The sequence below is a fragment of the Pseudonaja textilis genome, chromosome 2 (genome assembly GCF_049901715.1).
Source record: "Pseudonaja textilis isolate UNSWEBS1 chromosome 2, rPseTex1.2, whole genome shotgun sequence".
Lineage (NCBI taxonomy): Eukaryota > Metazoa > Chordata > Lepidosauria > Squamata > Elapidae > Pseudonaja > Pseudonaja textilis.
Window position 1 is genome coordinate 97,014,791 of NC_141991.1, and position 26,499 is coordinate 97,041,289.

Here is a 26,499-nt window from a genome sequence, read left to right on the forward strand (position 1 = left end):
GTGGCAGCTGGCAGCTGCAAAGAATCCTGGTTGAAGTTGATTATCTAGACCCCTTTCAGTTGGGGTTCAGGCCAGGGTCTGGGACTAAAACAACATTGATCACACTATGGATGATGTCTGGTGAGAGCAGAATGAAGATATTGGTTTTTCTTGACTCTCAGGGGCATAGGCCAGCTCCAGGTGGCACTGTATTGTGGCTAGGAGAGCCTTTGAGCACCTTCCAGTAATGCGCCAGTTGCACCCATTCCTGGATTGGGAAGCCTTGCTCATCATCACTCATGCCCTTCTAATCTCTCACTTGGATTACTCAAATGCTCTACATGGTGCTGTCAACTGGTACAGAGTGCTGCTGCATGGGTACTAAAAAAATTTGTGACGGCTACATGGCGCATGTAACACCACTACTCTGTGAGCAACACTGGCTGCCATTGTGTTTCCAGATGCAACTCAAGGTGCTGATTATCACCTTTAAAGACTTACATGGCTTGGGACCAGGTTGCCTGAGGAAGCTTTTTTCCCCTAAGAGTTTCTACCAATTCGACTCATTCCAACAGATTGGGCATGCTGCAGATCACTCAAAGAGTGTCAACTGGTGGGATATAAAAGATGGACTTTCTCTGCTGTAACCCCTGCTTTATGGAATAATCTCTCCTCAGAGATTAGAATGGCCCCAACCAGAGGTGGTATCCAGCAGGTTCTGACCAGTTCTGGAGAACCAGTAGTGGAAATTTGAGTAGTTTGGAGAAACGGCAAATACCACCTCTGACTGGAGATTTTACAGTATCCTTCCCCTGCCACGCCCACAGAACCTGTAGTAAAAAAAAATTGAATCCCATCACTGGCCCCAGCCCTGCTGGACTTTCAAAAGGCTAGAAAAATTTGACTATGTATCAGGGTCTGGGACTCAGAATGCATTAAGGGTTACTTGGCTTTACTATTAGAGGGTTAATAATCTCAACTGTGGTTTGTACTTATTTATTTTGTGGGTGTTTTTATTGTTTTAAGGTTTTTTTAATAGTTTTATAATTTAGAATTATAGGATTCCCTGAGTCACTTGACTGAGATGGGTGGCTATAGAAATTGAATAAATAAATAAAAAGAGCTGTCTGGTTGAACTACTCTTAAGCCACAAGTTTCATCTATCACAGACTGGATTTACATTGGCTAACATGGTTAACATAACATTTATATTTTAATAAAAATTAAATATGATTTCCAAACAATGTATTTGGTCAAATGTTTAATGGTTCCGTCTTGAAATGTAATGATTTTTCACCAACATGCATTCTCTGTTTTAATTGATTTATTGGTTTATACCCTTGTACATATTTTCTGAGTAAAACAAAAAAATAGTTCAGAGGAGAGAATTGTATGTGAAACTTGTTTGAGCATAATTGAGAACAAGCACAGTTTCGGCAGCTAATGCCAAGATATTTGATTTGCAAATATTGTGGATAAATGCTGATTAAAAATAGTTTTCCTTGAATGAAGGTGCCACTTAACTGCAGCAGAGGCTGAGGTGGAAAGCAGAGAGAAGAGACATGAAATCTTTAGGAGCAAGAGTTTTCTGTGGTTTTACCTCCAACAGCATATTTTTCTCCACCTGTTACTCCATCAGGATGGAAGCAACACTGCTTACATATATGTGGAAGAAGGAAGTCTTAGCGCCCTGCCCCCAGATACACAAAATCATAATAGCATAATATAAAAACATATTTCAACTTTTTATGTTAAGTAGCAAATATCCTCAGAGCATACACATACAAGCAGTGCATTCAATTCCCTTGGGACACAATAGGAAGCTGATCACAGATGCAGTTTAAATAAAGTTTAAGCAAGCAACAGTTGTTCCCTTGCGTTGAAGGAAGGAAGACCTATTTGCATGCAACTGTTTCTCTATGACTCTGTGTTTGTGAACCCCAAGAGAAATGCAAAAGATGTAGTCAATATTCAAGATGAGAGTACATAAAAGCTGGGGGGGAGGGGGAAGACGAGGAGGATGAAGGTCTTTAAAAGGGTCATATGAAGATGATTCTGGAGACCTCCAGACTAATATAATAGCAGTGGTGCAATGGGCTGCCGTGGACAGGAGCATGGCTAGCACTTCTTTTCACAGATCGAGAGTTCATTTCTAGAGCAGGGGACGTCATTCCATTTCCCAGAGAAGCGAAGGGTAGCACAGTCCTCACCCGATCCAGCATTGTTGGGTTCATCTTTCCCCCAAAAGCTAATGGTGGGAACAAAAAGGTTATTGGTCAGAAACCAATCAGCAAGTATCATGTGTCATTGTGTAAACTACAGTTGGAATAGTGTGCAGAGTCCTGATTGCTCCATATTAACCACAATATGTAGGGCAGTCAACCCAAGAGTCTCCAGATGGGCTGCAGCTACAATATACAGAATTCCCAGCTCTTCATTCCCGCTTAGAACCTCAATTTTATCCAGGTTGAAAAATGGAAGATACTTCTTCATCCATCCATTTGAATGCAAACAGGACTCTATTTTGTCATGAATTTCCTGTCCACCAATTTCATTAGAAATCTTCTGTTCCTAACAATACCAATGATGGAGAAATATATTCCTTTGCCTGAAAACACTTCCTATTTTTGTAAATCCACATGACGAGAGGTTAAACTCCAAACTTAAAGAAAGTTCTCAAAAAGGCAAAGAGGGAAGTTAACAAAAAGGAACTGCTCGTATTTCTAGGCACACACATTTATTAATTTGCACAATATATCTAACTTAGGCTCCCATAACTTTGAGGAGGAAATCAAAATAAGAAAATAAGATAAAAAGCAAAACATGCTTCCTTCTGCAAAAATAATAAAAAAAACCCATTGACATTAGCATCTGAAAAAAACCATGCTGACATCGGGACAATTTTTCTCTCAAGAGTTTATCATTGTTGAATACGTTTTTCTCCATAAAGTGAAAAATATGCTTACAAATGAGTTTCATGTCAAGCCTTTGGGTAATACTTAATCTCTTCCCCTTTTTATAAACATTAGTCCTTAAATCTTGAATAAAAAAAATCTATTTTTAAACAGGATATACCTAACAGAATAGCTCAAAAAACAATATTTGTATTGGTCTAAATATGCAGGGCAACCCCTTTTTAATTTTTCCCTCCCCATTTGGCCTTCAGAGGGTTTAGAAGGCTCAGAAAAGACCTACTATACCCTAAAATGTTTATGAAAGCATGGTGGGACAGGAGAGAGGTTTTTTGGGGAGGGGGTGCCTTCAAGTCCATTTTGACTTATGTTGATTGCCTGGACAAATCCATGTCCCTTTCTTGGCAAGATTCTCAGAAGTACTGTAGTTTGCCTTCTTCCTGGAGCTGAGAGAGTGAGCCACTGGCTCAAAGTAATTCTATATAGCAGGTGAGAACCCACTGTAGTACCCAGCAAGCAAAACAGCTGGAGAGCAAGTACCTATGTGAACAATTCAGGCAGACCCACAAGCATTCATCATAAGATGCCTGCACAATATGCAGGGGAGATAAAGAAAAAAAGGAGGTGCAAGACCACCTCTACCTTGCCGTACATCAAAAACATTTTGGAAGCAGCAGAACACAGCTTTCGAGAACTGCAAGTCGGCATCTCCCACCACCCAGAAACTACTTACAAGGACAAACCATGCATTACAAAGATAGCTTGGAGGTAGGAAAAACTTGTAATGTAATTTACCAGATTTCCTACATGGATTGCCCCTGTGACTATGTAGGACAGACGGGAAGGATTTTGCAGCTGCTAAGATTGTTGGCCAAGCAGGGACAAAAATAGCCAGGGAAATGTTTGAAGCCTGGGAAACAGGCCCCTTGTCAATCAACAGGAGTGTTGATTTACCACCAGCATACAAGGTACTTAAGAGCCGAAGGCACAGCAGCAGAAGGAAGCAACAATCAAAGATCAACCATCAACACTCCAATTAACAACTAAAAGCCACACACAACCAGGAACCACATAAATACTATGAACAGAACATCCCAGTGCACACATAGAGAGAGAAGTTCTTTGAGGACGGGTTCCCGCACGAATCTGAAAGCTTGGAAGAGTAAATCTCTGCTCGCAGGGACAGACTCATATTGGATCCTGCAACATTATCCTGGGACATGTATATTTGCCTTCATTCACAAAGTAAATACACTTGGTTGAATGTCTAAAGCAGGACTAGAATTCACAGTCTCCCAGTTTCTAGTCCAGTGAGTTTAATCACTAAGTTACACAACTGCTGGAAACACGATAGGAAGACAAAACAAATATAATGTATTCAAACAAACCTTCAAAATAGGATGAAATTTTCAAGGAAATATTATGAATTTACAACATATGTGATCATTTAAAGGGGATATTAATTTCCATTTTGTAAAGACTTTCTGGAAGAAAAAGACATTCTAATTTTTTATTTCAAAATCACACTCTCCTGTTCAAAGTCATTGTCATGAAATATGAACACTTCCACAATGCTTATTCATGCATCATCCGGTCACCACCTGGCAGTATATCACTAATGAAAACTGGCTTTGTCTAGTCACAGTGATGACTGGCTGATGCTATAAATTGTTAGTACAGAAATGCTCTATATTTTTAGTATCAACTGAAGCATGAAGAAACTATTTTTATGGTTCTGACGTTACAGTGATCATGTATGGCTAATGGGTAAATGCCTGTTCTCATTCATTTGATTCTGGTCTTTCTGTCCAGATACTCTTAATAGTTTAAGGTATAAGGAACCGTCTCATTTGTTGCTGCAGAATGCACCAATGGAGAGTTGCACTATTTTTTCATGATCTTTTATGGCTTGCTACATATTAGAGAGAGACTTCTATTCTGGAAGCTACAAATCTCAGTTTCCATTTATCTATGCAAACCCTTAATTGACTTTACCACCAAGTGGATTAGAATTAAATTTACTTACGACACAGATAAAGTTGTATTATCCACCCAGATCCAATGGTTTTCCTTGTCAGTATCAGTCAGGCCTATCCAAAACACCTGGTCATTGCCCATATGTTTTACCAAAAAGTTCTACCAGAAAGGAAAGAGAAAAAGGTTATGGCTTTGTTCATAAAAAGTAGGAATATGTTCATCATGTATTAGAAGTTTTGATTTATGATAGGATACACATAATCAGGGCATATAGAGAATAAACATGAGCAACAAGTCATTACATTTAGCACCTGTAAAATTTGTAACACCTGTAGGAGCACATAGTTAGGAATTCCATTGCTTTGGTCTACCAGTGAGACCATTTAGATAGGCAATAAAAACATGTCTATTTCACATGTTTTTAAATATGTAATTCAAGGTTTTAACACAGCTCTTCTGATCTTAAGATTTTATAGATTTTGCTACTTTATAGATTTTACTTGGTTTTGCTCTTTGAGATCCAGGACAAGGAAATTATTTATTTATTTTTATTTTTATTTATTTTATTTATTTTTGTCAATGCTTACAAGATAATAGATATAAGTAAAAACTTAGTTATGAATACATGGATACATATAAGAAAAATAACAGAAACAATAGGACAGGGATGGTAGGCACGTTGGTGCGCTTATGCACGCCTCCTACAGACCTCTTAGGAAAGGGGTGAGGACAATAGTAGAAAGTCTAAGGTTAAAGTTTTTGGGGTTTGGGGAAGAAACCACAGAGTCAGGTAGAGTATTCTAGACATTGACCACTGTTGCTGAAGTCGCATTTCCTGCAATCAAGTTTGGTGCGGTTAACCTTGAGTTTGTATCTATTGTGTGCTCTTGTGTTGTTATGGTTTAAGCTGAAGTATTCATTGACAGGTAGGACATTGCAATGTATAATTTTATATACTATACTTAGATCGGACTGAAGGCAGCATAGTTCTAGGTTTTCTAGGTCTAGAATTTCAAGTCTGAAATGTAGTCTGACTGTAGGCCACAGGATTCTCCCAGCATACCACTTATGCCCCCACCCCCCCCAATACCTCAGCACCCTGCTAGAGCTTCACCAGGCTATTTTTGTGTTTTGGGGAAGGAGGGAAAATTAAGATAGAAAAAGTGTGGTTTAAGGTCTGCAAGATTTAAAGCACCAATTTTACCGTTCCCCAAAGCACATACAAAAAAGCCAAGAATTTCAGCTCTACCCACTCTGGTGATAACATAATTAATCATAGCCCTTGTGGTCCTCAGGCTTGGTAGAAAAATCACCATGAATTTCCCCAGGCAAAAAATAAAAAAATCTCACTTTTACAGTGTTGCTTATGAAAACTGAAAAGCTACATTAATAAGGTTTAATAAAGCAATCATGAAAATACTGTATTATATAAGCTGAATTGAATTTGAAATGAAAGCTACTTTCAGTATTTAAATAAGAACAGGGCATCTCTGATTAGGTTTACAGCTAGAGTTCTGTACATATGAAATTATATTTCTCAAATATCACCTTTGGGAACTCAGAAACATCCCTCCATATCTCCCCTGGTCTTGATAAAAGCAGAATCAATCTGTACCTGTTCTATCCCACTGTTCACAATAACCAGGTTAGCACCTTCATCTTCACAAAACTGCTGAGCTATCTTCCAGGGTTTGCTTTTGAAAGAAAAGAAGTAGCAGCTGTTTTGAAAGTTCATCCAATGAGCTGGACAGGTTGTACAGAATATCCCTGAAATAGTCCAAAAATTGTGGGGTGGGGAGTGGAGAGCAGAATTAGAGAAAACTGGAGTGTTTTGTAGGACTTCATAGCCCTCTCAATATGTTCAGGGGTGTCAAAATCTTGTTGTCATGGCAGCATTGTGTGACATATCACAACTTTTTCCCCCTTCGCTAAACTGGGTGTGGGCAATGGCCAGCGTGTGACATATCCAGCCCACAGGCCAGGAGTTTGACAGCCCTGGGTTAGATTATAGCTCCAATTGATCCTGGCCAACCCTGGAACTAGAGCAGGGGTCTCCAACCTTGGCAACTTTAAGACTTGTGGACTTCAAGTCCCAGAGTTCCTCAGCCAGCAGAGCAAACCCTGAACTAGAGGATGAGGAGAAGAATAGTTTTTATCTTGCCAGATAACACAGGCACTGTGTTAAAAGTTTCTTTGGTAGAATTTTATTCACTGTGACTTTGGGTTCATCCATATCTTAACATTTTGTTATTATGAAGACAAACATCAAACTGGAAAACTGGAACATGTGAAATAGTTTTTATATGGGGCTTCACTAGGACTACTTTGAAAGTTTCCTTACGCTGCTTGAGTATTTAATTAATTTCATCTGTACCCAGTTGAAATGACAAGTATAAAACTTATAGAAGATGCTGACTTATTATTTCATGGCTATAATGTGTGTTACTATATATGTCTCAGTGGTGGGATTCAATTTTTTTTACTACCGGTTCTGTGGGCGTGGCTTGGTGGGTATGGCAAGGGAAGGAGACTGTAAAATCTCCAGTCAGAGGTGGGATTTTCCGGTTCTCTGAACTACTCAAAATTTCCACTACCGGTTCTCCAGAACTGGTCAGAACCTGCTGAATACCACCTCTGATGTGTCTATACAGGTAGTCCTTGATTTACGACCACAATTGAGGCCAAGCAAGGCAGTTGTTAAGTTAATTTTGTCCCATTTTACGACCTTTCTTGCCACGGTTGTTAAATGAATCACTGCAGTTGCTAAATTAGCAATTTGGTGGTTAAGTGAATCTGGTTTTCCCATTGACTTTGCTTGTCAGAAGGGTGCAAAAATGATCACTTGACCCCAGGATACTGCAACCGTCATAAATATGAGTCAGTTGTCATCTGAATTTTGATCAATGACCGTGGGAATGCTGAAGCAGTCATACATGTGAACAATGGTCATAAGTCACTTTTTTCAATACCATTGTCATTTCGAGTGGTCACTAAATGAATTGTGGTAAATTGAGGACTACTTGTAATGCATACATAGCAACTTCTGCAGTTTTCTATAGATTTGCAATAAGGCAATGGCATATGATCTTTATTACCTAAAATGGAAGAAGAACGTAATGAATGAATTCATAAAAGAACTCATGAGAATTCACTGGAGTTAGGATTGATCAAGAAATAAAAATTCCATTTAATAAAAGATATGCCATTCCTTCTTGCCTCGCCTTTACTTTCCTCAGTACTATTAGGAGATAGGCTTTTCTCTTTTCTCCATCAAAAACTTCTCAATTTTGAAAGTGTAGAAATGTAACATAATGGATACTGAATTTAACTATTGTATCTGCAGATGACTGAAAGAATGTGGAGGTTGTATTACTACATAGAATGTTGAAGTCATCAGCTAGCAGAAAGCATCTGCTACTGTAATTGGGATGGTTTTGATACATACTAGATCCACGACTTTAGCCACCATTCACAAGTTACTCTAGATTTTGCCCCTGCTTAGCCTGGTCAAAGCTATTGTGGGCTTGCCCAAGCAAAACAGATATGAGTTTTGACAACCCTTTGGTTTTTCGTAGACAAGTCCAATCAGATTATTATTATTATCCTGCTTTGTCACACAGTGAGTCAAATGTTTAGACTGGAAAACAGTCTGTGGTGTGGAGGAGAGAGAGAGAGGAGGATTTGTGCCTTGGAGCTCTGTGGCCATAAGTGTCACAAGGAACAAATAGAAGACAAACACCCAGTGGGAAAAGCCAAAATCCTGTTGAAGAAGAGGCCATGGAAAAAGAGATGGCAGCTGGAGAAATGAGGTAAGAGTTGGTGTGATCTTCTAGCCTGGAAGAAAGAAGTGTTTTTTCTTAACTGGAGCATACACACACCCCATAAGAGGAAAAAAAAAAAAGTAAGGCACAGCCTTACAAATATGTAAACATGGGCAAAAGCCGCACCTACTGGCTGTTGAAGGAAAAGTAAAGGTTATGATGGAACCTGAGTAAAAAAGAAACCTAAGACTGACTGAACTCTATAGATCTAGAAGGAGTCTGGATCTATAGAGAATAACAATAGTGACTTATCAAAATTAGTAGCAAAGAAGTAAAGATGTGAACAATAAAGAAATATATTGTACATATGGAATATGTAGAAAAATATGAAGGCATATAGGAAGTCCTCGACTTACGACCACAATTGAGCACAACATTTCTGTTGCTAAGTGAGACAGACATTTGATAAGTGTTATGTCTCATTTTAAGACTTTTCTTGCCACAGTTGTTATGTGAATTCCTGTAGTTAGCGATTCATTTAACAACAATTAGTAACATGGTTGTTAAGTGAATCTGGCTTCCCCATTGACTTTGCTTGTCAGAAGGTAATAAAATGTGATCACATGACCCCAGGACACTGCAACCGTCATAAATATGAGTCAATTGCCAAGCATTTGAATTTTGATCTTGTGACCATGGGAGTGCTGCAACAATCATAAGTGTGCAAAACGGTCATGTCACTTTTTTCAGTGCCCTTGTAACTTCAAATGGTCACTGTTGTAAGCTGAGGACTACCTGTAGTGAAGTAGGACACTAAAAGTAAATAATACAGGGCTACAGAATAAAGCTTTAGTATTAATAATATTGATTTAGGACTAGGAGATTAAGACAGCTAGGTATAATATAGCATAAGATATACATTCTTACATTTAGATAAGAGCAGTAGAAATACTATAAGGCATAGATGTAGCCAGAACACCAGGAGTACATTGCCCGTTTATAAAATAGTTGAAGACATTCACAATTTGTAAGCTCCTTTTGTAAATTATTCTTGTTTTATATATAAAAAGTCCCCTCCAGCTACTAAATATAGATTAAAACAAACAAACAAACTTTCCACCTTTGAAGTGCTTTTGTATCTTTACTGAGTCTGGGGTCTATCTGATTAGTTGTGGTTTGAAAGAATCCATGACAGTTGTCAGCATCAATGGGATTGCCTCAAACTCAAGGAAGACCCTCAAGTGCTAGAATGAAAGGGGGGGATTTACAAAGAAGGCTATAAGAACAGAAATACTGAAGGCAGTGAGCGATGAACCACTGAAATATAAAGGAAAGGAAATAATAGTGTTGAAGCAGATACCAAGAACCGTATGAGACCTGAAAAGAGAATATCAGTTCCTGACTAAATGTTTGATTAAAAGAGAAATTAACTTCAGGCGGCTGATACCAGAAGGAATAATAATGACTTGGTGAGAACAAAGGCATAGAATAGATACAATTGAAAAAGCAGAATTATTTTATGATCATTTCAGAGCATATGAAAGAGAAAAGAGAGGAGAGATGGAAGCAATAAAACAACAGGAAGAAGTAGTAGAGAGAGAAGAGAAACAACAAAGCGAGGAAGAAAGAGACGAGGAGGTAAGAGCCATCAAAGACGAGGAAAAAGCCTTAGGAGCAAAGAGAATTGAGAGCAATAACATCAACTAGACCATATAACAAATAAAACCATGGAAGAAGTTAAATTAATGACACTTAACATAAATGGACTAAATTCGGCAATTAAAAGGAAAAGAATATTTAATAAATTAGAGAAATTAAAAATGGATATAATTTGCCTACAAGAAGTACATATTAAGAAACAGCATGAGAAAATATTAGACTATTCTAAGATTGGGAAATTGTATATTACATTGTAGCACAATGAAAAAGGGTGAAGTCCTGATACTTGGGCTAAAATATTAATAAAAAATCTGGGCAGAAAGTAGCTGTGGCCAGAGGAAGTAGAACATCCTTAATAACACATAAAAGAATATATGTTTGTTTGGGTGTGTGTGTATATGTATGTGTATATGCACACACACACAGGACTGATAAGGAGCAACACTAGTACTAGAACATATATTTCTTTTTTTTTCAAACTAGGAGAAAAGAAGAGTGAGATAGAAATGCAATACAATCACAGTTGTAGTTGCAGAGAGACACAGAGATTAGCTTGCAGGAACTGCTGTAACATTAACAAAAACATTTTTAAGCCCAGGAAATGAAGAAAACATTAAAAATATCTCAAACTTAACTCGCAGTGTTTGAGAGGTAGGGAAAATAAAATCCAGTCAAGCTTTCAAGATATTCATTCATTCAAATTTCTATAGCTGCCCTACTCAGTCAATGACTTTGGGCAGCTTGCATTTCAAATATTTTCTTGCTGTAGTCTGTATCAATAAAGCAGAGTTCTAGTTATTCTTGTAGAACCTGTTTCCTGTGTTGGTCTTCCTTAAAGGGCTGACAGAAGCCCACAAAACCATTCTGTGGCTAGGAACCACTCACCCGTGAAGTTACGTACTGAATCCAGGATCTGCATCACATCTTCGGCAATTCTAGCATTTTCTCTTTTGAGCTCTGCCAGTGTTTCTAACACAGAAGAACTCAAATTGTTGTTCTTTGCCAAATCAACTGAGAAACAGAAAAAACGCCCAGACTTAGCAAATAAATGTGACAGTGACACCCTAGAAAATCCTTCCTCCACATAATCCTATACTTTCCTCAGGAGTGGGCTTCAAAAATTTTAGCAACAGGTTCTCTGCCAGGTTGCTGGGTGGGCATGGCTATGGTGGGCATGGCCTAGTTTGCCTTCTGCACCACAGCAGTGCGGGTGGGGTGTTTTTGCTGCTTGAGTTTCTGCCCATTTCTGGACTTCCTGAACTTCTGGGAGGCCTGTTTTTCGCCCTCCCCGAGCCTCCGTGCGTACCCTGCACTTACCTGCATCCAAAACGGGCCTTGTGGAAGGGGAGGGGTGGGTGGGACCAACCAGGAGTAGGATTTGTGGGTTCTTTGAACTGTGCAGAACCTGAACTCCTGTGAACCCCCAGCAATCAATCGCTGGTTTTCTTGGTATATCTACCTTTGTTAAAAAGAGCAATTTGTTGGAACAGATCAAATGTCCAGAGACTGTAGTGGAATATTCTGTTCTCAGTGGTTAGCCAGATCCATATAGGGAGCATGGCATGAGGATAATGCACTCTTCATATTATAGTATATATTTCAAGGCTTGGTATAGCACATCTAGCACTATCCCATTATACTGTTTTGATTTGTTCAGAGTTATTAGTTCACATAAGCACACACACCAATATATGCACACAGTACAGATGATCATATTTAATGTATCTGTTACAAGCTTCATTGTTTTTATGTAATACCAGGAATTTCCACCCATTTCCTGGAATCACATAAAAATAATGCACAACAATATAATAATGTCACATAAAATAGCTAAAGACGAATAATGGATGATGAAACTGATGAGTAAACTAAGAAAAAAAAAGTTAATTCTTGTAAAGTATATTTATGATCCTGTTCAAAATGCTTGAAAGAACAACAGCTGTTCATAGACTTCTGGTTTGAATTCAAGATTTTAGTGATACTTTTGAAGTCTAAATGGTTTTGTACCTAATAATTTAATTGGCTGAATGGCTATATTTAAAGAGTTTCTGTTAATGGCTCTGAGTTTGGAAGGAACAATTGAATGCAATGTCACAGGACTCTCTCTTAGCTCCTGGCCATTTTTATATTGCAATGATATGGTTGAAAGAGTTGAGGGGGCATTTGCTCATTCATTCAAAAAAAACAAAAAATAGCAATAATAGAGTAATAACATATTAATGTCCAAGGACAATCTTACAGATTTCTTAGGAGGTCCCTGGTTTTGATTAAAAGTCAGCATACATCTGGCAGAGATGTCAGCATGCAAATCCCCTTAAGTAGATGCTCAAGAATCAAAGACAAATACAATGCAAAATTTGAGAGTGTAACTAAGAAATTCACCTCAATCCCTTACCTTTGAAAGTGCTTACTTCTCCATGCACTTGTTTGATATCATTAGCAGTTTCTGTTTTGAATTCATCCAATTTTCCAGAATCTGAAATTCAGTTTTGTCATTATAACAAGTAAGAAGTAGAAGATGCCACTCTAATCAACAATGAATTTCATTATAGCAGTTCAGAACATCCTTTCAAATAGCTAAGCCTGCCATTCTTCAAGGGTTGCTTGTACATTTTAGTACAAAATTTCATGTCCTGAATTATTTTGTAAAATACATTTAAAAAAAAACTAAAACCAAATATTCTGGGAAATAAGATCAAATGGGATTTAGAAAATACTGCTAAAACAAAGCAGCAGGAAGCCGATGAAATACTAGAAGCCCTATTTAAAATATTACAATCTTAATGCATAACTTGCAGTTTGAAAGCAAGTATGAAAAATGCAGCAATGGCCAAGTGAGTGGAAAAGACTGGTTTTTATTCCAGAATCAAAAAACTGTAATATGAAAGATTGTTCACAACATCTAGTGATTATTTATTTTTTCACCTGCTAGGAAGATAATGGTTAAATGTTTCCTATCCATACTTCAACAATAGATGGAATGTGAATGACTAGGTATATATCTGGATTCAGAAAAGACAGAAGTATCCAACATCAAGCTTGTAGTGCAAAAAAAAATAATGCTTGACCATTTTAAAGATCAGCAGCAATTCCCAAAGAGATATCTGTTAGATACATTGAGATTATAATTCCTGCGTTCTCAGTCATAATGCCTCAGAATTTTAAGATTTGTTCTCCAAAACATCTGAGGCCCTTGACTGTCCTCATTTACTGGAATATTCTGATCCATCATTTCTGATTAATCTCAATACAGATTGTTATGAAGATAGCAGTACTGTACAAACACATTTGAAGACATTCTCTCTTTTCAAATTGTCCCCTATTATCCTAAAATAGTAATAGTAGTTCAGTATTAAACCAGATCTTCACTGGTGCATATGGAGTTATTCACTGACACTGCAGCAGTAGGGAATCTGATTTGTTACTGTAATATTAACGACACAATGTCTGGGTGGCTCTAGAAAATGCTACAGGTCATAAGTGGGGAAATGGCCTGGGGTCACTCCAGTACACAAGTACTTGGGTTTTTTTTTTTGTCCAGTTCTCCTTTATTTTCACGTAACTGCACACTGGATTCACAGAATTAGAGCATGGTAGAAATGCTGTTCAACCCAGATTATGATTCAGAAAAGGACTTGTTCCCTTGGATGAGTTTATACATGGAGTATCCACTCCTAACTTTATGAATTCCAAATTATATGGGATCAATAAAAGGGGGGCACCATATAATTGTGGACCACTAATCCCTGCAGATAAAAGGTCTCCATCTTGTAAACCTTTCAATGATCCCGATTGCTGTTTTTGGTGGGGGGTTTTCAAGATCCATGCTGTTAACTTTAGTATTTTTGAAATGTAATACAGCTTCTCATACTACAGGGTTCTTCACAATAAAAAGGGGAAAGGGAATTGGGTCAAACAATTTGTTCAAGAGGTATAAGAGAAGGACTTACGATTACATAATAATGATAATTTTCTGTTCTGCTTGTCGATATCTTTCGAAATTTCTGAATCTAGACAGAAGGAAAATCTATTATTTTGAGTATTGAGCCTTTTCTCCACTTTGCACACTTCTAGCAAGGGGTACTAAAATTTAGCCATAAAAATGGACTTAAAATGAAATGAATGAGCCATCATTGATTACTCCACATTCTTCAACAATTTCTTCCAGAAGGAAGATAGGTTTCTACAGAAATAAGATTTTGAGATTGTTCAAATAAACAAATAACAAAATAAACAGAATATGCCTGAACATTTTTAATCACAAAAACTTTTTGTCCCCAGCCTTCTACCTTAGAGATCTTTCATAATAGAAATCACAGCAGGTGGGTTTTTGAAACACCTGTCTTTGGAAATGTGCATTCAGCATCATAGACAACTATGGAAAATAAAGAAAACAGTTCACTTAAATAAAACAATTGGGACAAGATGGTGCAAGAAACTCCCATATTTTGGCTTCAGTTTGTAATTCAGATTACTAAGGATTTGGTACACTGAGTAAACAAACTGATATATAATTTTCGTGGAACTACAGAACTGTCTTAACTATTGAAGTGCAAATCACACAGCATCATGTATTTTTCCCATTAGTAGTCAGAATGAGAAAGCCATGATCTTTTACTTTATATACCAAGCTGTGCAGTCTTGTGTTGTTTACACGCTCTCAGAGACAGTTTCTTTTCTGGCAATAGCTTCTAGGGTCAGTACTGAGTTTATGCTTTGATAGATGTCTGGATTAAAAATATGTTCACTTTCATGCTACTGGCTGGAAAAGCAGGGAATTTATGTTCTGGAATCTAGATCCAGGAGATAACAATCTTGTCTGAATTTTAGTCATCCATTCATTTATGGATTGATGGATGAATAAATGAAATAAGTAATCCTTCATGTACAGCAAATCTCAGGCTTTTTGTACATTGGATTGATTACATAATATAACAAATAATAATAAGAGGCACAAAGTCTAATTAACTGGAACTAAACTGCAAACAAATATTACAGTCATCATTTTTAATGTATCAACAGAAGAAATGTTGGCATTAAAAAAAAGCAACTTCTAACTCCATTATTTAATCTCATTACACAGAAATTACCAAATTGTTTTAAAGATGGCCAAAATTAAAATAGCATTGAAATAATTAAAATATACAGTGTAGGAGTATGTGATATCAAATATACCATGATAAGTTTAATAAGAAGCATATTCTTAAGATAGTCAAGAATGCCAGCAAGGGATTGACACTTCCGGCTTGTGGTGCTTCAGTGCAGGCAGGAATCCGTGACTGTGCGCGGTCTCTGCCTGTGTTCACTGCCTGAGTGCCCCGAGCCATTTGGCTTCGGGGCTAAGCCACCTTTGTAGAAGGTGGTGAAGACTGGGGGGTTCTGGCAGGGACGAGAGACATCGCATCTCTCTTCCCTAGCTGGCTAAATCTCCCTCTCCGATGGCAGCTGAGCAGCGATCTGTAATGGCCGCCACATAGAAGAGCTCAGTCGGAAAAAAGAAAGTGCTGGAGGAGCTTGTGAAGAAGTGAAAGTGATTTTGCTGACCGGGACAAAGGAACAGTGAAAGTATCCTGGTATTTAACACCTACTAAAGACACATTGTTCCCAGACTGAGTAAGCAGCAAAAGTATATTAAAGGGAAAACTTTTTTTCTTTTCACTCTCCTTCCAAACGGAACAGCTTTGAGAGAAATCGGAAAACCCGCATTGAAGGTATGCTAAATGCTAAATACTATGCTAATGCCAAAGGAATATGGATTTCTAAATATTTAAAGAAAATTTTTTCTTTTGCTGTGAGTGGGAAGGGAGAGGAAAAAAATTGAAGTAGAAGTTGAAAATAAGGAGCAGACTGCCTAGAATTTTAAAGAGCCATTTGAACATTAATAAGACTTCAAAAAGATATATTTTAATTGGAATTTTGTGATTTAATAGCAACCCCCGAAAAAGAAATGGAAGAAGGGAAAAAGTGCTAAAAGAAATAGTCTATCTGGATTGTTTGGTGACTTTGCATCTTTTGGGAAATTTTTTTTCTTTGTTTAAAAACACTCAGGTGGTTGTTATGGGAAAAAGTTTTCCCATATATATATATATAATGGCATCACCCTTGGATGAATCTAAAACTGAATATCTAAAATATAAAAAGGAAGAACAAGACTGGAAAGATACTTTGGACATTCTTTTTCAATCTCTAGAAATGGCGGTGCATTCCTATGGAGAACTGATTGCGCAGCAGGATAATTGGGACAAAGAAGAAACTATTTTTGATGAACATGTGATCCTATTAACCCAGGACCAAGTAACTTTCAGAAAAGATGTTTCATGTTTTTATGTTTTATGTCTTGTTTGTTTTTGTATTGGAAGAGAATAATGAAAATGTATAAGACAGATGGATATAAAAATGTATACAATCTAAAGTTAAAGAGATATAATTTGAATAAATAGAAGGAAAGGAAGTAATAAAGAGAAGTTCGGGATAAGATATGAAGATTAATAGATAAGGTAAATATATATATTAAATTGTGTTTGTTTGGAAATGTGATAACTTGGAATAATTCTGTCTTTAAATAAGATGTTGTATTGGTTTTTTTAGAAAAAAATTTCTTATGTCATTATATTTTATGTTCTGTTTGTCTGTGTATTTTGTAAAATCAATAAAATTTGTTTTAAAAAAAAATAATGCCAGCAAGGGCTGTGATGTTGATGCTATTATACATCTTGGTACAAATGATCTGTCCCAGAAGGATGTACTTTCTGTTCAGAAAGACTTCCAGAGCTTGGGGTATGAACTTAGTAATATGGGCTGTAGGCTTATCTTTTCAGAGGTTCTAGCAGTATACAAGGAACAAAAAGGGAAAGGGCAGCGTGTAACAGAATTTAATGTGTGGCTAAAGGAGTGGTGTAAAAGGGAAGGCTTTGGTTTTATTAGTCATGATGTCTGCAACTGGTCCAATGAAAAACTGTACAAAAGAGATGGTTTGCATCCATCAAAGAAAGAGACTGAGTTACTTGGCATTAAATTCACAGATTTCCTGGATAAAGGGATTTTAAAACCTAAAAAAAAAGGAAAAAGGGATTTTAAAACCTAAAAAAACAACCAAAAAAGATAAAAATGAGTTGAAAGGTAGATATAAGGTTAGAAAACAACAGGAAGGTGGAAAGCAGAAGAAGAAAAGGGAGGTGGAGAGACAAAGGGTTAAAAAGGGTAAGGAAAAGAATAAGCAAGGGAGAAAGGAAGGGGTGAGAAGTCTCAACGATGGGAAGCAAGATTTAAAGAAACAAATTTATTTAGAGACAATGGGTAAATTTAATTGAAAAGGGGATTCTGTAAGGTACATAAGATTGTGTTATTATAGGCATTTTTAGAATAAAATGTTTAAGATATAAATAAGTATTAATAGGTATGATTAAAATGGTTTTGACTGGGGTACTAGCTATATTATATATTTATAAATTTGTTTCTTTGTTATTGTCGTTCTTTCTTTCTTTTTTCTTTTTCTCTCTATATAATATATTGTGTGACTTTAGGATGTGCTAAACAGAATCCCAATACAAGTTATGTGTAATATTAAGTATTATTAGGTTAGGGGAAAGAGTTAAAGGCGTCATACTCCAATTAGTGTACAGGAGAGGTTTTGTTTAAAGAGAAAAAATGAATGGATAGTTGAGAACAGACAAAGAATGATAAGTATTATGACTTGAACTGAGATAAGTAGAATAAAACTAAGAGTTAAAAAAAGGAAGAAGCTATATAGAAAATGGAAAACGGTAATAAGATATGGAATGATATATAAAAGGAACATGATTTTTGAAGTGGTGTCTGTACGATGAGTTTTAACCCAGGACCAAGCAACTTTCAGAATAGATGTTTCATGTTTTTATGTTTTATGTCTTGTTTGTTTTTGTATTAGAAGAGAATAATGAAAATGTATAAGACAGATGGATATAAAAAATGTATACAATCTAAAGTTAAAGAGATATAATTTGAATAAATAGAAGGAAAGGAAGTAATAAAGAGAAGTTCGGGATAAGATATGAAGATTAATAGATAAGGTAAATATATATATTAAATTGTGTTTGTTTGGAAATGTGATAACTTGGAATAATTCTGTCTTTAAATAAGATGTTGTATTGGTTTTTTTAGAAAAAAATTTCTTATGTCATTATATTTTATGTTCTGTTTGTCTGTGTATTTTGTAAAATCAATAAAATTTGTTTTTTTAAAAAAATAATGCCAGCAAGGGCTGTGATGTTGATGCTATTATACATCTTGGTACAAATGATCTGTCCCAGAAGGATGTACTTTCTGTTCAGAAAGACTTCCAGAGCTTGGGGTATGAACTTAGTAATATGGGCTGTAGGCTTATCTTTTCAGAGGTTCTAGCAGTATACAAGGAACAAAAAGGGAAAGGGCAGCGTGTAACAGAATTTAATGTGTGGCTAAAGGAGTGGTGTAAAAGGGAAGGCTTTGGTTTTATTAGTCATGATGTCTGCAACTGGTCCAATGAAAAACTGTACAAAAGAGATGGTTTGCATCCATCAAAGAAAGAGACTGAGTTACTTGGCATTAAAGTCACAGGTTTCCTAGATAAACATTTAAACTGAACAGAAGGGACAGAGAATTAATGGATTCAGAACATCTCTGTCTCCAGCAACCTAAAACTGATAAGGATACCAGTGCATGCAAAATAGATGTTTGTGAAGGTAAGATTATCAACCTTGATGCCAACCAAAACCAAGCACTTAATAGTGAGTGCCATACCATCAGTCAGTCCACTAAAGAGAGGAGATGGCAAGGAAGTAACAGGCAACAGAGAGAAAGCAGAACTGCTTAACTCATTCTTTGCCTCTGTCTTCACGCAAAAAGAAACTATAGCTCAACCCACCAAAAACATAACTGTAAAAGACAGACCAGAAATAAAAGTTAAAATAATAAAAACAAAAATAGTAAGAGAACACCTGTCTGATCTTTATGAAAACAAATCACTGGGACCTGATGGATTACATCCCAGAGTTTTAAAGGAGCTGGCAGACGTCATTTCAGAACCACTGCACCATATCTTTCAAAAATCCTGGAGCACCGGCGAACTACCAGAGGACTGGAAAGGAGCTGATGTGGTTCCCATCTTCAAAAAAGGAAAAAAAAACAGACCCAGGAAACTATAGACCAATCAGCCTAACATCAATACCCCAGAAGATACTGGAAAAGATAATAAAAAAACAGATCTGCCAACATCTAGGAATAAGTAAAGTAATAACTAGCAGTCAACACGGGTTTGTTAAAAACAGATCATGCCAAACCAATCTTATTTCATTCTTCAACACAGTAACTAAACTAGTAGACCAGCAAAATACTGTGGACATAATATATTTAGATTTCAGCAAGGCATTCAATAAAGTAGACCACAACCTACTTCTTAGTAATCTAGAAAAAAGTGGAATAGATAGCACCACCACTAGATGGATTCGCAACTGGCTGGCAAACCGTACTCAATGAGTAGTCCTTAATGGGCCTAAGTCTACATGGAGGGAAGTAAGCAGTGGGGTGCCACAAGGTTCCGTCTTAGGCCCAGTACTCTTCAATATCTTCATTAATGACTTCGATGAGGGAATAGAAGGGGAATTTACCAAATTTGCAGATGATACTAAGCTGGCAGGAATCGCTAACACCCAAGAAGATAGGCTCAAGATCCAGATGGATCTTGACAAACTAGAATACTAGGCCATATCTAACAAAATGAAATTCAATGTAGAGAAAAGTAAAGTCCTACACTTAGGCAAGAAAAACCAAAAGTACACATATAGACTGGGTGAAACCAGGCTCAATAGCAGTAACTGTGAGAGGGATCTTGGAGTCTTAGTGGACAACCAGCTAAATATGAGCCAGCAGTGTGCAGCAGCAGCCAAAAAAGCTAATACAATCCTAAATTGTATTAACAGAGGGATACAGTCAAGATCAAGGGAAGTACTAATACCACTCCATAAAGCCTTAGTAAGACCACACCTAGAGTACTGCATCCAGTTTTGTTCACCACATTATAAAAAAGATGTTGAGACTCTAGAAAAAGTACAGAGAAGAGCAACAGGGTGATTAGGGGACTGGAGGCTAAAATATACAATGAACGGTTGCAGGAACTGGGTTTGGCTAGTCTAGTAAAGAGAAGGACCAGGGGAGACATGATAGTGGTCTTCCAATATTTGAGGGGCTGCCACAGGGAGGAAGGGGTCACACTATTTTCTAAAGTGCCTGTAGGCCAGACAAGGAATAATGGATGGAAACTGAACAAGGAGAGATTTAATTTGGAAACAAGGAGAAACTTTCTGACAGAACAATCAACCAATGGAACAGTTTGCCCTTGGAAGTTGTGGGAGCGCCATCACTTGAGACTTTCAAGAAGAGATTGGACTGCTATTTGTTAGAAATGGTGTAGGGTCTCCCGCTTGGGCAGGGGGTTGGACTAGATGACCTACAAGGTTCCTTCCAACTCTGATTATCTGTATCTAAGTTGTTGTTGGCCTCCTTTGCTCTCCAATTAAATAATAAGAATACTTAAGCATTTTGTATGAAGGCAAAGATAAGAGATAGCTCAGTTTTTTATTTTAACATACATCAATATATTTTAACATGAACAAATGATGCAATTAGTATTATGTGAATATAACTGTCTATCCACAATCAGTATCAATTTCCAGAAGGAATAACTGTGTTAAATGGTTGCAGCAAAAGTAACATTTTGACACCTTGAATACTTACTAAAGCCAGAGATATAAATGTTTCAATAAAAGAGAATATCTATAGCTCAGGATTGAAAGGAGGGGTCCTTGGTATTGTCTGAGCTTGGTTGTTTCTTACAGATGTTTCATTACCCAAATTAGGCAACATCATCACCAAGCTCAGACAGCACCAAGGACCCCTCACACAAATATTTATCGACATAATATATGCCAATAAAGGCTTATTGACATAATATGTGGTAGTTTTTAAGATTCTTCAAATAATTGTCTAGAGATACAATTTACACAATTAAATAAAAGTTTCTCACATCAGTAGCCTGTTTTCTATTGTTGCCCTCTCTAGTCCCAGAATGCAACCATATATGCAAAGTGGATAATATCTACTCATGGAAAATTGCTTCTTTCTGGTCAAACTTACCATTTCTGAGGCTCTGGGAGAGAAGGGCTAGGAATAGCACAAAGGCAATGCCCATCGTGACCCATAATAGAATATGCTTCCAATTCATGAAACAAACAATATGACGATCTAAGAAATAATCAATTGGAAAAGATGAGAATTAGTAATAGACAAAGTCAATCAAAAGGGGATATAGGGAAAAGACAGTCATGGCTATCAAAGCCTTAATCTGTTCTAAAGATTAGAGCGGTTATTCCCATAAAACTATTTGGTTTGTTCAAAAGTTGACCATGAATTACAGTTAACTTTAGTATCTATAAGCTATGTAGATTTTATACAATTTTATCTCTCTTGGGTTGAAAACTCCATCTAGGTAGCCATCAAATAAGAAACTTTCTGGAGAGAAAAAGAATAAGGGCAGGATCTGGAAGAGGGAGGAGGCTGACTGGAATTAAAAAGAATCTACAGTAAAACTTCAACAAGACTCCTAAAAGATACATTTTAACTGAAACTTTGCAACTAAATAGTAACCCCAGGAAGAGAAAGTGGAAAAAAAGAGCAAAAAAGAAACAGTTTGCGTGTATTTGGATTATTTGGTGATCTTTGGATTCTTGGTTATTATATTTGAATGACTAAAATCAATCGGGTGGTTGTTTAAAAATTTATACAATGGCACCACTTCTGGATGAATTGAAAATGGAACTTAAAAAGTACAAAGAAGATGCACAAGAAGGGAAGGGTTCTTTTGGCTTCGTTTTTCAATTCTTAGAAGTGGAGATTTGGAACTATGAAAAACAACAAGAAAAGACTGCAAAACAAGAAGACTGGGACAAAGAAGAAGCTATCTTTAATGAACAAGCAATTTTATGTGGGGAAGAAAAAGGAAAGGGGGGAAAGAAAATGGAGAATTTAAGACTTAAAAAAAAACAACCAAAGAAAAGAAAAATAATTCAAAAAATAAGCATAAAACTGGAAAGCAACAGAAAAGAGGAATACAGAAGAGAGAAATAGAGGTAGAGAGACAAGGGGGTAAAAAGGGGAGAGAGAAGAAGAGAGGGAAGAAGGAAAGGAAAAGAAGTTACAAAGGACCGGAGCAAGATATAGAGAAACAGGACCTATTTAGAGATAATGGGTGAAAATCTAACTGAAAAAGGGATTCTGTAAAGGTACATAAGATTATATTGTTATATTAGTAATAGAAATCTTTAGAAATTTGGAAACAACATATGATCAAAATGAGGGATAAAATAGTTAGTGTAATTTAGTGAAATGTTTGTGAATAAAATAAGTGAAATAAAATACATGAGAAAATTGAATTAGGAAGGGAATATTAATATTAATGATAGAATTGACTTGGAATGGAATGTTGTTTTAATTATATACATTTATAATTTTTTTCTTTTTTAAAGAATACAGTGAATATTTTAAGAATGTACCAAGCAGAATCCAAATGGAAGTTATGTATTATATTGAATGTTACAACTTTAGGGAAAAGATATAAAGGCTCATACTCCTGGATACGGGATTGACCTAGAGAAATGGCAGAAATTATGGTTGCAAAACTATAAAATGACAATGTCTACAGCTTATAAAGAAAACTTGTATAAGATGTTTTACAGGTGGCATTTTCCCCCGACAAGAATAGCAAGAATGTTCAAGAACAAATCGGAAAAATGTTGGAAAGGTCATCAGAAACCTGGTTCATACTACCATATGTGGTGGACTTGTGAGGACGCTAGAAAATATTGGACTAAAATCCGCAGGTGGTTGGAAAAAATGACAAAGAAGCATATAGATTTGAAACCGGAGTTTTTCTTATTGGGAATCTTACCAGATGCTTATAGTAAAGACTTGAAATATTTGATTGTAAATGTATTAACTGCGGCTAGGATTGTATTTGCAAAAAATTGGAAAAATGAGAAAATTCCATTGCAGGAAGAAGTTATAAAGAAAATATTGGAATGTGCTGAGATGAGTAGATTGACTTTTGAAATTAGAGAGCAAGAAGATAAACAATTTTATATAATTTGGGATCTTTTCTATCAATGGCTGAATGATGAAATACAAAAATAGAATATTTAGAATGTTAGACAATAAGGAATAATATTGATTTCACTTTCTCTTTTTCTTTTTGGTATTTGATAGTATATTTATAAAATGGTTTTTCTTTTCTTTTTTTCTTCTATTTAGGATAGAACTGGTAGGACTACATGATTTGTTACAGAATAAATTACTTAAATTATAGTTATCTCATAAGGCATGATTGAATAAAAGTATAGTCAAATCTTTTTTTCTTTAATAATGATATGAGGATATATAAGTTTGCATTGACAATAAGAGTTATTATATAAGGTAATTGTAATTGTGACTACGAAATGAATGCACAAAACTGATGAACCAACCGACTCACTGTTTGTATATAAATACGGGAGAGCTGATGTTTTTATGTTTTGTCTGTTTGTTTGTTTGTTAAAAAAACAATAAAATTCTTTAAAAAAAAATAAAGGCTCATACTCCAATCAGTAACTACAGGAGAAATTTTGTTTAATGAGAAAAGATAATAGATAATTGAAACAGGACAGACAAAAAATATAAATACAATGATGTGAATTGAGATGAGATAATTAAAATAAAATTGAGAAAATTAAAAGAGGGGAGAAGCTATGCAGAAAATGTAAAATAGTAATAAGATATGGAATAGAATATAAAAATGAGCATGAACCTGAATTTGTGTCTGTACGAAGAAATGTAACCCGGGATTATGCTGCTTTCAAAAAAAGATGTTTTATTTGTATTTTTTTTCTCTTTGTGAAAACTCAAATAAAATTTACAAAAAAAGAAAAGAAACTTTCTAAACAAAAAATATATTTCCCTTTCCTAAATGTACAGCTGTTTCTTAAAATGTATAGATCTCAGCATTTAATGACTAGACACACAAAGATCACAAAACACAATTTTCTATGATTCTAAGAAACCCAAAATTAATTAATACTCAATTCTCAAATAAAATGAAAAAATAATGTGAGGAACAAAGATAGGTCTGACTATGGGAATTGTATGCTAATTCTTTTCTCCATCAGTTGGCTCAGAATCAATTACCAAAATATTGTATTTCCTATAACACCAGCGTAAATGGCCTTTGTCTTTTCTATCTTACTAATTATGTTAGAATTAGTTCCAATAGAAGCTAAACAAATAATAATAATCTCTTCCTAGGTATGTATATCTTCTTCCCCTCTGTACCTGTTCTTCTAGGTGTCTGAAGTTCTTCCTCCATTACTAATCTTCTGTCGAATGATTTGGAAGGCATTTCCACTTTCTTGTTTCTGAAAGAAATTGTTCTAATACATTGCACTGTTGCATAAACATCTTCTAGAAGTGTTCTTATGAAAGAGGATCAGTGCAAAAATTAATGACTCATCATATAAATATATTTACCATATTCTGATTTGTAAAGTGAAATGTCAAAGAGGTCATTTCACAGAAAAGCATACAGTAGCTATTTTAGGCAGATGATTTTGGGTGCCATGAATGGGCAAATAAGTATGACTTGTTTATTTTCATAACGATGGAGCTTAATTTAAGGGTGAGTAATGATAGACTTCTGTTGGAAAAAGATGTGGAACTTTCTGAAGTAAATGATGATATTTATTTATTTATTTGTTTGTTTATTGCGGGAGATCTGCTACATGTGCAAAACGGTTACAAAACAAACAAAATAAAGAGGCATCACACTAAAAATAAAGGTACATATTGTCAAGTTGTGACATTGAACTATGAAAGATAAACTATGAGAAAAGCTGAAAATTGATGCCTTTCAATTATGCTAGATATGGTTGAAAACACCTTGAACTACAAGAACTAATTAATTTAGTACTAGATGAGGAAAAATCCAATTGCTCACTGGAAGCACATGGTTAAAACTTCACTGGAGAGGACCTTGATGCTTGGAAAAAGTTAAGGCAATTGAAAAAGAAGTCACCAAGGCACAAGGTGATTCATTATTCTCACTGATGATACAAGTGTGCTTACAAGCATTCAAGAAGCAATTATTTCAAAGACTGTAATCTAGAGAAGACTAAATTTTTAGGTAAAAGAAAGATTAACAAATCTTGCAAACAGCGAACCTATTAGAACTTCCAAAAAATTAGAACAGTTAAAATACTGAAGAAGACTTTTGAAGAATGGAATCAAAAATATTAGCCACAGTAACAACTATATCGGCAATGGTATCTGTTTCTATAGATAGACGAAGTCCAAAAGATGTTATTGAAGAAATTATACAAAACAAATTTTAACTGACAAGGTAGTGATTATGTCCTTATTATATTCCTACTCTCTTTTTCTTCTCTCTTTCTCTCTCTCCCTTTCTTTTTCTACTTGCACATTTTACTTCTTTCTATTATCTTTTCTTTAAGCTCAGTTTGCATTAGATTTTATTATTACAATCAAAATTCTTATATATGTATGTATGTCCTGAAGAATTCTGAGTGCTAAATGATTGAACAACTGCATTAATTATTTTTACTGGGATGTGAAAGTAACATGGGTCAGTCAGCAAAATTTCTTGGATTGGTTCTCACCAGCTAGAAAGTTCTGTCCTTATTACATAAGAAAGATCCTGCAGAATCACTGAAATAGTACAGTATATTAATAGATATACCAAAGGGATATAAGAAAGGGATAGAAATCCTTACGAAAGAGAGACCAGAAAACAATTGTTTAATAAGTTTTGGCTCACTTGGTTTAGTAAAGGAGTCTCATCTCAGTGGAATGTTTCAGTATTTTATGATTTGACATTTGATTACTCTAGAAATAAAATTCGAATAATGGGATTTTATGCCATGCTCTGAGCAAAGCAATTGGTAAAAGAAGAGAGTGTTTTCCCTAAGCTGGTGCCATCCAGATGTACGGTATTAAGTCCCATAATTTCTAGCCAACTTGCAAGTTGACACTGAATGAAATTTGAGGAAACTTTTCTAATCGTCAGAACGCTCTGCTTTGTGAGCTTTTTTTCTGAAGTATGTTTTTAATCACTAATAGTTGATTTCAAATTTTAATTAGATGCTATTATGACTATCTAG

At 35.8% G+C, this 26,499-nt stretch overlaps 1 protein-coding gene and 1 long non-coding RNA gene across 2 annotated transcripts; one reads left to right on the plus strand and one right to left on the minus strand.

Annotated features, from left to right (window-relative positions):
* Positions 1-1,227: 1,227 nt before the first annotated feature.
* On the minus strand, positions 1,228-24,711 carry LOC113433535 (C-type lectin domain family 17, member A-like). The gene is made up of 8 exons (XM_087924623.1): positions 24,659-24,711; positions 21,437-21,544; positions 14,239-14,298; positions 12,684-12,764; positions 11,174-11,299; positions 6,484-6,635; positions 4,918-5,027; positions 1,228-2,227 (listed from the first exon to the last, which is right to left on the minus strand). Exons 1-8 carry the CDS (start codon positions 24,690-24,692, stop codon positions 2,098-2,100), a joined length of 801 nt encoding a protein of 266 aa, XP_087780749.1. The 5' UTR covers positions 24,693-24,711; the 3' UTR covers positions 1,228-2,097.
* Positions 15,801-24,256, plus strand: LOC148126968 (uncharacterized). Its single transcript, XR_015741770.1, has 3 exons — positions 15,801-15,999; positions 21,789-22,918; positions 23,922-24,256. It is a non-coding gene; the product is annotated as an uncharacterized LOC148126968 (long non-coding RNA).
* Positions 24,712-26,499: the final 1,788 nt, after the last annotated feature.